This window comes from Ursus americanus, chromosome 23 (assembly GCF_024610735.1).
Source record: "Ursus americanus isolate L20-20 chromosome 23, mUrsAme1.1.p, whole genome shotgun sequence".
Taxonomy (NCBI): domain Eukaryota; kingdom Metazoa; phylum Chordata; class Mammalia; order Carnivora; family Ursidae; genus Ursus; species Ursus americanus.
In genome coordinates, this window is record NC_142149.1 from 41,092,840 (window position 1) to 41,107,239 (window position 14,400).

A 14,400-nucleotide genomic window follows, 5' to 3' on the forward strand; every position below is an offset into this window, starting at 1 on the left:
CTGGGCCAGCCTAGCCGACCGTCCAGAAAGCAGCGAGCATGCGTCCCTCAAAGGACCACACTTTCTCTAGAGTCCCTGAGGGCACACATCCCAGCCAAGGCCAGGAACCCAGAGTCCAGAATGGCAATGGGTGATAGTGTGGCTAAGGGAGGGAGCCAGAAATCCCCTTACTCTAAAGGCAGGGTGCGTACTGGACACGCTGAGTGCCCGCTGCCTTACCTTCTTCTGACACGACTGCCGGGCCTCCTCCACCTCCTCATCCCGACTTTCCACCTCCTTGGAATGGGTCTGTCTCATGCGCTCCATCTCCATCTCCAGACGGAGCTTGGCCTGGAGGTGGTTGCGGGGAGGGACCAGGTTCCTTTCGGAGCAGCACCCAAACCGCTGCCCCCTGCCCCCTGCCCCCCGATGGGCAGCTCTCCCTGGACTTGGGAGCAGGGAGTATCTCTGTCAGCACTTCCCGGAGCTCCCACCCTGCTCCTGTGGCAGCCGGCTTCTCCAGCACAGCCAAACCCCCTCACTAGATGCCTGACACCGGCCCAGAGCAGGCTGCCAGAGGTGGGGACAGTTTGGCAGCTTCTCCATTTGGCCTTCAGGCTCTAGCTCTCTGAACTGGCACAGTGGCTCAGCGGCAGGCCGGGTGGGCTCGTGGCCTTCCGGCTGAGGGCATGCTGAGAGCCCCTCACCACTAGAGCTCAATCGAGATTTGTTCTTGTGGAAAGCCGCACGGAAACTTCATTATTTTCACACTGTGCTGGCACAGATCAGGTGCTCACTCACCATTTTGTAAGTAAGGGAACGAATGAGTGACTGCACGTGGGAACTTGCCCCTCTCTGGCCACCCCCTGGGTTAGCGTGGGGATGGAGGTGCCCCCTCGGCCAGACCCTGCGGCACCTGCTCCAGCATCTGGATGGTCCCCGCCTGCTCATCTAGCTCCTCTTCCTGATCCTTGACTTTGGCCTCCAGGTCCCGGAGCTGTTTCTTGACCTTGGCCAGAGAGGCCTCATCCTTAGATTCTTGGGAAGAAATGTCCTGGAGCTCGGCCTCCAGGGAGACAACCTTCTGGGTGAATCCGGCAATGTCCATGTCTTTTTCCTGGAGCAAAAGAGAAGATGAGGGTGGCCTGGGACCAGCTCTTGCCTGTGGGGTGGGGGGACGGGGCATGGATGGCGGGTGGCCCACGCACCTCCAGTTGCTGCTTCAGGCTGAAGGCCTCGGCAAGGAGCGCGTCCTTCTCCCGCTGCAGCTTCTCCCGCTGCAGCTTCTCCCGCTGGGCCTCCTCGTGCGCCTGCGAGAGCTCACTGTCGAACCTGTGAGGGAGCAGGGACGGCCAAGGTGGTTCCACCAGGATAGGCGAGAGTCTGGGTCACCAGCACCCAGAGGCTGCCAGGAAGCGGGGCCACGGATACAGACAGGACACAAGCAGAGGGGGACTTCACATACAGCCTGGAAGTGGGGGACAGCGGTGAGGTGACATCCAGGATCAAAGGCTGTGGTGGCCCGGCTGGCCACCTGGTCTGGGATGGGGGGCATTTCACTGAGTGGGTCTAAGGAGCCCTTATACCAGGTGAGCCGAGGAGGGGCCCACAGACGGCTTCTGGGGAAGAGGTGGACAGAATCTCCTCCGTCATTGTCTTGACCTTTTCCATTTTAACAGATCAAAGAATGTGGGACCAGGGTGAGGGCAGAGTGGGCACCGGAATAGAAATGGATGCCCTGCCTCATCTAAGTTACTTTTCGTGGTTCCACTTGGCCACTCCCGATGATCGCTGTCTCCCTCTCTTCTGGGTGCCAGCCCCTGGCCAGGCCCACGCAGCCCAGCAGTACCCGTGTCACACCAGGAGCCCCCTCCCCCACCCCTCACCCCCGGCCAGGAAGCGAGCAGCCTGGCCGTGCCCAGTCCGCGGGCACAGTTCACAGTCAGGGGATCTTTCTTGGCTCCTCTACCTTCCAGCCTCCTATTTCCCCACCCAGTGACTCTAAATAAGGAGCAAATTGCTCAAGTTCCTCTTAACACCTTCCCCGAATAGCTAATAAGTTTCCCTTCCAACACTGAAATACTACCCCCAACCCAACCCACATCAAAAAAAAGGTAAGCAAACTTCCGGGCAGCTGACATGAAACCTAGTAAGTTGCCTGGCAGGGAGTGTGGCAAGATGGTAACTAGGCGGGGCTGGCACTGCCATGGAGGGGCGGGGGGCTTGGGAGAGAGGTCCCACTAAGGGTGCCTGCTTCTAGTGAGTGGGAGGGTGGGCGTAAAGGTGGAGAGGCACGGTGCTGGGAGGGAGGAGTAAGCTCTCCTGGTTCCCCTCACCCTCCGCAGGCGGCACGCAGCTGGGAGGCCAGCAGAGTGCCAGGAGGCCGAGGGTAACATGGGGTCACTGGAAGGACTTGGCTCTGCCCTGCTCATCCCCCAGGGTTGTGGGTGCAGGGCTGTCCCTTCACGAAGGCACCCGGGGCCTCTACGAGAAGCCCTCCCCTGCAGAGGGGAACCAGGCGCTCTTCCCACTCCCTGGGGCACCCTGCTGTTCCCAGGGTGTGTGGGTTCCTAATAAAGGCGTCCCATTCCCATCCCCAGCCAGAGAAATTAATTTAGATTGGATTTGATCCTGTGAGGGCTCCCCCCCCCCGTGTCATTACCATAATGAGATGGAAGTGGCACGGCAGTTCAACAACATTAGTCAGGAGAGTGTGTTTGTGTGGCTGAGGCAAGCGAGACATGGGGAGCTGGGTGGGGGCAAGGGGCAGGGAGGGGCACGGGTGCTTTCTGCACGGGGCCTGGTGGGAGCTTCGTCCTTGCTGGGCCCATGCAGGGTGATGGGCACATGCCGCGGGAAGCGTGTCTGGGAGCCGAGGCCTGAGCAGGCCTGCAGTGGGGATGGGGCCTGAGTGCTCCTCAGAGGTCATGAGTGAGACCTGTTCCCGTTCCAGGACAAGGGACTATGCAGTCAAGGCCGCCCCACCAAATTCAGGCCCTGCTTTCTTCTCTCCTCCCTGGAGGGGGAGGCAGAGGGCCCTGTCTGGGGCTGCTCTAGGAAGTCTCAAGGTCCGGGGCAGGGACCCACCCACCTCCTCTGCTTCTTCTCCAGCTCATGGTTGCGGACCTGCTGGCCCTCCAGGTGCAGCTTGGTGTCCTGCAGCTCGGCCGTCAGCCGCTGGCTCTTCTTCTTGAGCTGCTGCAGAGCCCGCTGGCTCTCGTCACTGTCGGCCTGCAGGTCCCCGAGCTAGGGCGCAGACGGGGTGCAGGGTCACAGCCAGGGAAAGGCCCGGAAGCATGGGTGGAGAAGGGGAGGAGAAGGGGGGGCGAGCGAGGGAGAGATCCAAGGGTGACAGATGGAGTCGGGGAACCGAACACACTTGAACAACAGTTTGCCCTTGGGCATCCCCAGCCCCCAAGAGGCTAACCCACCAACCCCTCCCCCGTGCTCCCAGGGCATGCCCGGCTCCACAGGGCACCAAGCCACTCCTGGCCCAGCCTCCACTCCTTCTACCAGCCTCACCCGCCTTTCCAGCTGCCTCTTGTTCTGCTGCTCCACCTCCAGCTTGTCCTCGAACTCCTGCTGGAGCCGCTTCTTGGTGAAGTCTACCTCCCGCATGGCTCGCTCGTACTTCAGGCGCCACTCGCCGCCTGTGGGGGTGGGGCAGACAAGGGCCAACTGAGCTGCTGTGAGTCCCGGAGAATGGGCGGGCGGAGGGGAAGAAGGATAGGCCAGGGAGGGGCAGCAGGTGGCATCAGCCAGAGGGACTCAGAAAGGTCTCTGAAATGACGGCTTCTTCCCAAGCCAGAAAAAGACGAGAGAGGGTGTGTGGCTATGTGTGCTGTCCTCTCCCCAGGGACCACTGGACCATGGCCCTTAGACCCTGTCCCTACCACGGCTCTCGCAGCCCTCCATGACAATCCCCTGCATTCGCTGGCCCCTCTACTTAGCCTTGTACCAGCCTACAGAAGGGAGATGGGCCGGAGCCAGGGCTGCGGCTGCCTGGGGGGGGGGGTATCCGAGCTTCCCGCTCAGGCCCTGCTGGGCCCCTCTGGCCTCAGACCCACCTGTGTCATCATCGTCCACCTCCCCATTGATCTCCGCTGCCCGGATGAGGCGGGCCTCCATCACCTCCATCTCCATCACCTCCATCTGCTTCTTCAGCGCATCGTACTGGGTCTGCAGAGGGAGGCTTGTGAGGCCGCCATCCCAGTCCCTCACTCAGGACCAGCTACGGCCCTGAGCCACGCAGACCACGGGCACGTGCTCACCCTGGGTGGACAGGGGTGCCGGGCCAGCTGTCCCTGTGGGAGCAGACGGACACCAGAGCGTGGTGGCCACTAGCACGGCTGTCTCCGCCTGGCCCGGCCCTCACCTGCAGCTCCTCCATCTCCTTCTCGGCTCGGAGCCTCTCCGCGGTCTCCGCGTCCAGCAGCTGGGAGGCGGACTCTCCCGTGTTACGTTCATCTGTCAGCTCCGATGTCAGCTCTGAGATCTGGGGTTGGGGGGAGGGAGTCGTCACCAGTTGAAATGCCTGCCTCACTCAGCTGGAACCCGGTGGGGGGGTGTCCTGGGCCTGGCACCCTGCACGGTGGCCCAGTTGGCCTGGCGCTAGGAGTCACTCACCCGGGTCTCCAGCCGGTCATTGTTGAGCCGAAGTTCATTCCGCTCCTTCTCCACCTTCTCGAGCTTGCTCCGAAGCTGCTGGATCTCCTCCTAGGGTGCGGTGAAGAGGGCAGAGTGAGCCGGAGGCTCCGCGAGAGGTTGGGGCCTGGCATCTGCACCGTTGGGGTGAATGAAGCCGGTGAAGCTCGGGCCGGGACACAAGGAAGCCACTGCCTCCCTGGGTCTCCTATCCCTAGACTCTTCCCCAGATGCTGAGGGTGCCGGAGATTTTATACCAAGAGGCTACCCAGCCGCTTAGCCAGCACCCCAGAGGGATGCCTTCTGTTTGACGGGCATCGTTCAAGGATGTCAGCTCTCTGGACTAAATAAAGAGCACTTGGGAGCCCAAGACAAGCTGGCAAGACTTTTGCCCACATGGATGAACTAGTCCTTTTCCATCGACTTGGCCCTTCCGGAGCTGTTACGTACGTCTTTGTTCCGGATCTGCTCCTCGGACAGCTGTACCTCGATGAGGGGCCGCACGGTGGTAAAGAGTTTCCACCAGGCCCAGTCCTTCACCCCTTTGTTCTTCTTGATGTTCTTCTGCACACAGCGAATGGCCAGGTCCTGGATCTAAGTTGGGGGGAGGGGTGGTGCACAGCAGGGCTCTTAGTCCCAAGCCCGACCAGGACCCCACCCTGCTCCTCCGGCCACCTGACCTGGTTCAAACACTCCCTATGCCACCCAGCCCTCACTCCCAGCCTCTCCTCATCCCTCGGAGAGTGGGAGGCAGAGAGCCTGGCCCAGCGAGCACCGCACTGGGCACTAACCGCTCTGCCGTCATTAGGAATAATTTCATCTGCTTTATTTGCTGCCTGATTATTTCCAGCACCCTGGCCTAGATGTGCTATAAAACCTAATCTTGCTGAAACACAAGAGGCGGCGGTGCTGGCTGTTTTATGGACTTGCTAATAAGAAAAGGAGTCGCTGACACAGCTCCTTAATCTTCATGGAGCAGCCTATGATCCAGAGCCCACCTTCGCCTAGGCGCTGCCCCCCACCCCCAGCCCCGGACCAGGCCCCACGGCCCCACTGCTGGGCATAACCAGCGCGCTCGCTGGCACCAAGGAGCTGCCCATTCCCCACCCTGGCCCAGGGCATGGTGGCCCCGGGAGGCCCCTGCTTCTTCTCCCCCAGGTGACGGTAACTCATAGTCCCAAGACCAGCCTCCTGCCCCAGCATGTTCCCTTGAACCCCCACCCCACCCCAGGAACTCTGTTCTGCCATCTAGGCTGGGGAGTAGGACAGAGCTGCCCCTGGAACAGCACCTTTTTCTTCTTGAAGTGCTGGCGGGCCAGGTAGCCCCTGCAGGCCGCCTGGAACAGGGTTAGGTTCCTGCTCGTTTGCTCATCCCGCTGCTCCTCCAGCCGAGCCAAAGTGCCGGCCCGGAAGAACACCTGTGGAGAAGCAGGCCAGATGAAGGCAGGAGATGGGCTGGGGGCACAGGGCACCAGCAGGCCTGGGAGGTGGCCCTTGGCCCTGGAAGCACCTGAAAATCCAAGGGAACAGGCGAGGAGGAAAGGAGCAAGAAGAGGCCCCAGGAAGGCTGAGGGAGGAGGGCCAGGCGGGGGGGGGGGGGCGCTGGGGAGGTTTTTCCGGAAGAGGAGGAGTAAGGTGGGAAATCTGACTTCAAAGAGAGATAAAAGGAGAGGGAAGTCAAAGGGAAGGTATCTGGGACAAGAAGGAAATAAAGCAGCCACAGTCAAACGGGGACAGGACACCCCTCAGCAACATCGATGGCGGATTCTTCCCCCAGGACTGCCAGCAACACTGTCCATGCCCCTGTGCCCACAGCCCACCAGAGGGCCCAACTGCAGGTGCCAGCTGCCTGGGAGCAGGCCAAGTGGATGGTGGTGAATGTGTGTAAGGAGAGAAAGGTCCAGGGGCGCCTGGGTGGCACAGCGGTTAAGTGTCTGCCTTCGGCTCAGGGCGTGATCCTGGCGTTATGGGATCGAGCCCCACATCAGGCTCCTCTGCTATGAGCCTGCTTCTTTCTCTCCCATTCCCCCTGCTTGTGTTCCCTCTCTCGCTGGCTGTCTCTATCTCTGTCGAATAAATAAATAAAAATCTTAAAAAAAAAAAAAAAAGGAGAGAAAGGTCCAGAAGCTGTGCGCAGAGAAAGGGTGGGGCCCCCTCCCCACTCTGTCTCCTCTCAGACAGCCTCCTCTTTCATGTGCCAGCATCCCACCCCCACACACACACCCAGGTTTCAGCTCATGAAAAAGCCAGGGGGGTGGGCGGGGGCTGGCCCAATCAAGGGACCTGTCCTACAGGTTTGGGGGCTGGAGGGCAGACAGGAGAGGAACCAGCTGGGCACCCCCACAGCCAGCATTTCCTCTCACTCTTTGGTGCTCTGCACTGGGGCTGGGTAAAGTGTTCTCTGCTATGAGAAGAGGGGGAAATATACAAGTGAGAAGAGACTCTGGGATCCTTACAGATGGCAGAGAAACACCTAGGTATGTGCCCACCTCCACCTTGCCCAGAACACAGAAAATTCCCTTCTATGGGGCAAAGAGCGCAGGAAACACTCAAAACCAATATGTACAGTATCCCCAGGCCTCCCTTCAGGGAAGAAGTGGAGAGAAGGCCTCGTTTTCTGCTGAGAAAGCTTTGCCTCTGGCGACTCCACAGAAACCCAGTCCCCTGGGGCTGGCGTAGGAGAAAGCCAGCTCGGTCCTGAGCCACGCTTGCTTCCCCAAAGCCCACACTTGGCGCTGAGTGCCTGGGATCTCCCATGGGCCTCAAGCCCCACCTGAGCCTTGATTTCTCACAATGTGTGAGCCTGAGATTCCCCCAGGGGGTGGGGAATAGCCAAGTCCCCCAGGAGGCGGACATAGGGGCTAGTGGTCAGGGCACATAGCTGGTCTGACTGAGGCAGAAGACGGGAGGTGGTGGGTTAGGGGCTGGAGAGTGGCTCTCATTCTCAGTTCTCATGATGAGAAGAGAAAAGATGGCCTCAGGACTGGGGCGGGGAGCCTGAGACCTCGTACGAGACGCTGTACATTCGTGGGGTTAGGAGTCCTTTTGAGTACTGGGTGAAAGCACAGGGCCCTCTCCTTCCCCAACAGACTCACCCATACAAATTTACAGACAGTATCAGGAGCCTCTCAAGGTCCTCTAAGACCCTGACTGGGCCCTCAGGGTCCCGTGGGCTCTGACTGCGACCCTCTCCTCGGAAGCAGTGTGACGAACACCCAGAATCTCTGCTCACCACCCGGTCCCACCACAGCCTAGACGCCCTGACATTTCTCTCCCAAGTCAGAGGCAAGCAAACATCCAACTTTGCCCCTAACTTCCCTCTGGGCGTGAGTGGGCCCTGGGGCTCGCCGGCCTTGGCCTCGGCCAGGCAGCTGGGATGAGGCAGAGGGTCTGAGATGGGAGCTGGGAAGAGCACTAGCTGGTACAGGCCCTCTCTGCCCACAACATGCCTTGGAGAAGGTGCCATCCCGACGCCAGCAGCAGCCCAACCCCCGAGGGGCAGGAGCCTGCCTGGGAGACCGGGAGGGAAGCGAAGCCTCTGGCCGCAGGCTTCCCGGGGAGGAAGCTCGGCTGGCAGCCCCTGAGCTGAGAGATAGCTGGCGATGGGGAGAGGGTGAGTCAGACACAGCAAGAAACCAAAACCAGAAAAATGAGACAGAAGGAGACCACAGAAGACACAGAGAACAAGGCAAGAACCTGAAAAAGACAGAGCCAGGAACTGCCAGGGCCAAAAGGAACAGGGAAAACCATCAGAGACAAAGATACAGCCAGGGGTGGGAAAGCGAAGGGGCAGGACTGTGACTCAGGAGACAGAGCCGAGAGAACAGAGGGGACAAGCAACACCAAGCCCTTTTTTGCAAGCATCCACGTCCGCCTCATACTGCCCACGAAGCCCCGGCACACGGAGCTCCCTCCCTCCCTGCTGACAGGTGGAGAGGTTCAGAACCCCCTCGCTGGCTCCCAAACGCCCTCCCTCCCACCATGGCCCTTGGAGCACATACGTGGACGCCACCCGTCAAGCCTCCCAGTCTGAGGAGAGAGAGGCAAGCGGGGCTCCTGCCCGTGGGAGGGACGCTCGCCTGACCCTCTGGCATGGAGTGACGCGGCAGACCGGCACCCGGGCCCGGGCGTGCCTGTCTTTCAGACACCACGTTCCATTCAGGTGAGGAATTGGGCTTGTGGGCAGGTGGTGGCAGCATGGCCTCACCGCGTCCTGCTTGCTCTTCTGGGGCCCTGGCAGCCCTGGGGTGGGGGGCCTCTGGAGTACTCTGCCTGCTGCCTTCCTGCTTTGTCCAGCTTTCCTCCCTTCTGTCTTCCCCACTCCCCACACCGGGATTCAGGCCAAGTTCAGGGCCACCTTCCAACCCACTCCCCCTCCTGACGTCACAGGGGTGTTCAGGGCTCTGAACGAGTCGGTTATTCAGAGGGAGGGAAGTCGAGTTTGCTGCAGGGGGGGAGGGCCAGCCATTGGGATGAGGGCGACCAGAGAATGCGGGCCGGGCCCAACCGCCCTCCTTTAGCGACCGCTCACTCACCCGGCTCAGGCCCAGGCAGCAGCTGCTCTTTTCCAGGTCCAAGGACTCCAGCAGCTCCTCCACCGCCTGCAGAGAGAGGCCTCTGTCAGGGAGGCCAGGGCCGCCCCCGTCTCTGTGCGGGGCTTCGCCCAGGCACGAGTCCTGCCCCGGCCTCCACTGAGGCAGTCCGTTACTCATTCAACAAACGCTTTCGGTGGGCTTCCGCAGTGTCGGGCTCTCGATTAGATTCTGGGGACGTAAGGATGACCATGAGAGCAGTAAGTTCTCTTGCTGGGGAGTGAGACAGGTGAATTAGTGAAGTACACAGAGGAGGAGGCGCCTAAGTCAGACATGGGACCACGGGAGGCATCCTGGAGGAGGTGAGGTGTAGCTCGCGCGGAGTCTTCAGTTACAAGAAGAATTAGCGGAAGTTGGGGAGAGGGCATTTTGGGAAGAAGGACGAGCGCGAGCAAAGGCACGGAAGCACAAGACAAGAGAACGCGCTGAGGAAACCTGGTAGTTGAGGAGGGAAGGGGGTAGGGCGGTTAAGGTACAACTAGAAAGGTGGCAGTAGCCAAAGGGGGGGGCACCTGTGTGCACTGAGAGCCCCTGGAGGGTTTGGTCAAGGGGGAACAGGAGCGGATTTGCATTTTCCAGCGATCCCTGCTGGCACGTGGGGGTGGGTGTGGGGAGAATGGACGGAGACCCCCTCAGGCAGGTACTGCAGGAATTCACAGGAGAAGAGGCTAGAGCCCGAAGGGTAGAAAGAGGTGGAAATGCTGGAGACGATAGAGCCTTGCACCTGCGGGTGCGAGGGGGCGTGGCAGACGACAGGGAGGAATCTAGGGACACCGGGTGGAGGTTTCCGACTTAAGTAGCTAACAGATAACGGTGCCACTCTCCAAGGTCGGAAATGGAAGAGCTAGAGTTGGCTGGGGAGGGGACGGAATCAGTGTGGTCTGAACGTGCTGAGTTTGAGGTGCTGTAAGGCATGCAGGTAGAAAAGTCCAGAAAGAGCCAGATAGAAATGCACGCCTGAGGTTCAGGAGAGAGGCCTGGGTTACAGGTATTGATTTGGGAGTTGTCAATACCTACATGGTAATTGAAGTGATGGGTGTGAATGAGGTTGGCCGGGAAGAGGCCGTAGACTAGAAAGCACAGACGGCCAAGGACAGCGCTGTAAGGAAGAGAGAGACCTGTACTTCAGGGGCAGGTGGCAGAAAGGGTGCTCAGAGGGACAAAGGCAAAGCCAGGGGCGGCAGGAAGGAAGCTGAGCAGAGAACAGAGCTGTCAAGAGAGTCCGATGTTGCCAAGCACAGTAAAGTGGCCATGAGCTCCGGCTACGTGGAGGGCGATGGGCGACAGAAGACCCGGCCCAAGGTGTCAGGGCCGGGATCCAGATGGCCGAGGGTGAAGGGATGGGGGGCAGTGGCGGGGTGGGGGCAGGCGAGCGACAGACCATAGTCCGGGGTGAGGGAAGGTTGATGGAAGCTCCTTTCCGAGCACACTATCTGCAGGGTGTTTCCCCACTGAGTGGAGAGAGCCAGTGGAGGAGAGGCTGAAGGAATGGGAGAGAGAACGGTTAGTGCAGATGGAGCAGGCCTCCGGGAATGGATTCCAAAGCACAGGAGGAAGGGACTGGACGAGGGGAGGGACACCTCTCCCACCCCAGACAGGAGTGCTGAGGAAGCAGGCACCCGAATAGAAGCGTACAGAAGGCAGAGGAGGAAGTTGGAGCCTCAATTTTATTACCGTTTAGAGGCAAGGCCAATTGCTGGGGAGATGACCTGGGAAGGCAGGGGAGCGGGGGACTGGAGGAGAAAGAGAACCGAACAGCAGGGAAGGAGCTTGGAATAGGGACCAGGGAGGGGTGGGGCATATGAAAAACCTGCTAGGCCACATCAATAGCCCAGTTGAGGCTGGAGACCATGAACTGGTAGGACTTCAAGTCCACCCGGTTGTGTATTTTTCTCCCCTAGCCCTTGGGAACCCTAAACTGAGGAAGGCAGATGCCCGGAGGCTGGCACTTCAGCATGGGGGTTGGGCAGGGCAGGTGCCATGGGAGGCGCAGGAGAGCTGAGGGTGATGGAGGTCAAATGACCGGAGGGCAGGACCATGGCATCGAGGCTGAGTGGAAAAGAAAGTCAGAAGGGAATGGACAGAGCAGAGAAAATGCAGTGGGGTCCAGAAATGAGAGGTCTCAACAAAGTCAAAGAGCAGGTGTCCTGAGAGGAGGAGAGAAGTGAGATGCACAGGTTAGGAGGCTATGGGCAGGGAAGGCCATGTTGGAATTTAAGATTTCCGAGGTGAAGTATTCCCAGGGGTGACAAGGTCCTGGGTGTAGCCGTGAGTGGGAGGCTGGAATAAAGGTCAGAGGTCAGAGAGAAGGGGGTGGGCCATCTACACGCACACCAAGGTTGCCCAGGACACTGGCAGGTCCTGGATGGAGGGAAGGATTCGAGGCCTCCGTGAATGTGGGTCTGTGACTCAGGAGGCAAGGGGAGGGGGGCTTTCTGGCCCATTCTGCAGAGCATTCTCCCTCTTAGGGAAGCCATCCTAAGGTCTGAGATGCCTTCAGAGTCAGGCCTGGCATCTGAGGCCGGAGCACAGGGAAGGAGGCTTCCTCTGCTCAAGGAGCCCTCTGGCTCCCTGAGGAGCTGCCTCTGGGGGTGACAGCCTAGGTGACAGCCCTGCGTTCAGCAGCCTGCGCTGACAAGGGGCCCGGGAGCCTTCGGCTTACCCTGGCTCCAGGAGGCCTTGCCGTATCACTCTTGCCCCGAGGAGGGATGCTTGCCCCACCCCTGGACAGCTTCTTGCTGCAGGAACCATCCCTGATGTGGGAGTTAAGGCCGAAGGGCCCAGGGGCTACCGGTGGTAACACCCAGAACACTAGTTCTTATCTGCCACCTGGGAGGCTCTTAGAGGACCAGCTCACCAGAGAGCGGACACCCCCAACTCTGGCCTCCAAAGTGGGTGGGTCTTTTCTGATTCCTCTAGGCGACCGCCAGGATCCCTTCTCCCCTGGGCTGCCACACGCCCCTGTGCTGGCCCTGGGCAGCCAAAACCAGGAGCTGGAGCAAAGGCTCTGGCTCTCTCTAGGGGACAAGGGGCAGCTGCTCGGAGGGGTCTGAGCAGAAGGAAGGGGTCTGGTAGGGCTCTGGGGCCCAGACCTACCCGCCTTTCATCCACCACGATGTAGTTGCGCCCATGCTTCTTGGTCAGGTGTGGGGCCAGGACGTCGAAACGGCGGCGGAACTCGGAAAACACCATGTGGTCAGGGTAACCTAGAGAGAGGGCAGCCCAGAGCCATGTCCGGCGGTGCTCTGTCTGCTCCCAGCATGCCAGATGGCCGTTTGTGCCCAGGTCCCACGCGGGGACAGTCACCGGAAGGGGCAGAAGCTGCTGGGGGAGGACAGCCTGAGGCTGAGGCAGGCCTGGGAAAGGAGGGTGGAGAGGGAAGAGGCAGGGGTGCGGGAGGGGGGGCTGCCCTCCAGCTGGAACTGCAAGGTTACAACGGGAATGGATTCCTTTAGAGGGGAGCAGGCACCTTGTCAGTGAGGTGTGCGAAGAGGGGACAGCTGCCTACCTGGAAGCGAAGCTACGGAGAAGAAAGATGCTTTCTAGCCTCCAGGTCTATGACTCTGCTATACCCAGAGAGAACAATGTCTTCAGGACTTAACACGGAAAAAGAAAATTGGGCCACAGAGAGTAGCCGAGAGGAAAAGTGCACGGGCTTGGGGGTGGAATCCTGGCCCTGGCTCTTGGCACCATGTGACCTTGGACGAGTCACTCAACATCTCTGACTCTTGCTTTCCTCATCTTTCAAGGGGGGACCTGCTGCTTACCTTGCACGGTAGTCATGGGGTTTGAATGAGAAAATATGTGGAAAGCATGGCTTGGCTCCTGTGGTGGGTGTTCAGTAAAATGCTCCTTCCTTTCCTCAGTCCCCTAAAGCAGGGTACAGAAAGGGTGCCCTTCCTGCTCCCATCCTGACCTTGAGCCCTAGGCCGGCTGACCTAAAGACTTCTAGATTTCCTTCCCCTGAAGAGCATTACCTCTAGTACAGACCTCCCTACTTGTAGGCTTGAGGCCAGGACAAGGGTCAGATGGCTTCTGGTTTGGAGCAAGGTCAGGATGGTGGCTGGTAGGAAGTCACCCTGAGCCACCTGAGGGCACCAGAGCCCGCGGGAGAGGACTGAGCGACCCACTCATACACATTCACAGAATTTCAAACCGGGAAGCGGTCTTAGGCCAGATCCAACGCATCTTCCAAGCATGGGAACTGAGGCCGAGGAGGTGGACCGACGGGCTTGCTCAAGGTCACAAAGGCTGCAGCTGGAGGCAGAGCTGGACTCCAAACCCGGGCTCTTGAGAGCCCGTCGGGGGCTCGCTCTGCTACACCGGCCTCGCTAGCTCCGGGAAACCCTCCAACTGGGAGATGAGGCTGATGCATGTGCCCGATAATTGAAACAGGAGGCGGGGGCCGCTGAGGGGCCAAGACAAAGTGAGCTATTGATTGTATCTGAATTGCAATTAAATTGATGGGCCAGGATAGCAGGTCTGGATGCCTGGCATCTTAATTAATCATCAGCACTATCGATGGTGGCTGGGGGCTGGGCGAGGGGAGGGGGGGCCTGCTGCTGCTGCTGGCCTCATCGATCTGCTTGTTTGAGTAAAGCACATTGATTTTGGTTCAGAGCGGTAACAATCTGGTTTTGAAATAATAAACACCAACTCCATATCAAGACGTGGGGACAGATCGATGATTTATTTCGAGCAGGGCAGGGAGCCTGTTTTGTGGCTTTGGCTGCTAAGGAAAAGTGATGGTGTCCATGGGGTTGCCTCAAGGGGACCTTATGGGCAGGTGGGACCCTGCCAGTTCTAGCAAAGGAAAAAAGGGCAGAGATCTGGCAGCCCATAACTTCTCAGGCAAATGAAACCCTACTCGAGAGGCATGAACTCGGAAGCTGGTCCACGTGGGTCGAATCTCGCTCTGCCACTCATGAGCTGTGTGACCTTGGGCAAGCTACTTAACCTCTCTGAGCCTCAGTCTCCTCATCTGGGGACGGTAATAGTACCAACATCTCATGAGATTGTTGTGAGGATTAAACGAGTAACGTGTATGATGGGTTCAGAACGGTGCCTGGTATACCATAAATGCTCTAACGACATGGAGCAGTTGACCCTTGAACAACATGAGTTGCACCCCATGCAGTCGAAAATCCAAATATAACTTTTAACTCCCCCCAAAAACTTAACGACT

The 14,400-nt window shown here is 59.3% G+C and overlaps 1 protein-coding gene across 12 annotated transcripts in view; it reads right to left on the reverse strand.

Annotated features, from left to right (window-relative positions):
- Positions 1 to 14,400, reverse strand: part of MYO18A (myosin XVIIIA) — a 93,837-nt gene that overhangs the window by 19,476 nt on the left and 59,961 nt on the right. For all 12 annotated transcript variants that reach the window (XM_087854650.1, XM_087854649.1, XM_087854651.1 and 9 more), the window contains 12 exons: positions 12,312 to 12,421; positions 9,159 to 9,224; positions 5,913 to 6,041; positions 5,074 to 5,217; positions 4,606 to 4,695; positions 4,355 to 4,474; positions 4,047 to 4,158; positions 3,502 to 3,629; positions 3,071 to 3,225; positions 1,188 to 1,311; positions 896 to 1,096; positions 220 to 330 (listed from right to left, as the gene is read on the reverse strand). In XM_087854650.1, the coding sequence (XP_087710776.1) occupies positions 220 to 330; positions 896 to 1,096; positions 1,188 to 1,311; positions 3,071 to 3,225; positions 3,502 to 3,629; positions 4,047 to 4,158; positions 4,355 to 4,474; positions 4,606 to 4,695; positions 5,074 to 5,217; positions 5,913 to 6,041; positions 9,159 to 9,224; positions 12,312 to 12,421 (1,490 nt within the window). The remainder of the gene's footprint in view (positions 1 to 219; positions 331 to 895; positions 1,097 to 1,187; positions 1,312 to 3,070; positions 3,226 to 3,501; positions 3,630 to 4,046; positions 4,159 to 4,354; positions 4,475 to 4,605; positions 4,696 to 5,073; positions 5,218 to 5,912; positions 6,042 to 9,158; positions 9,225 to 12,311; positions 12,422 to 14,400) is intronic.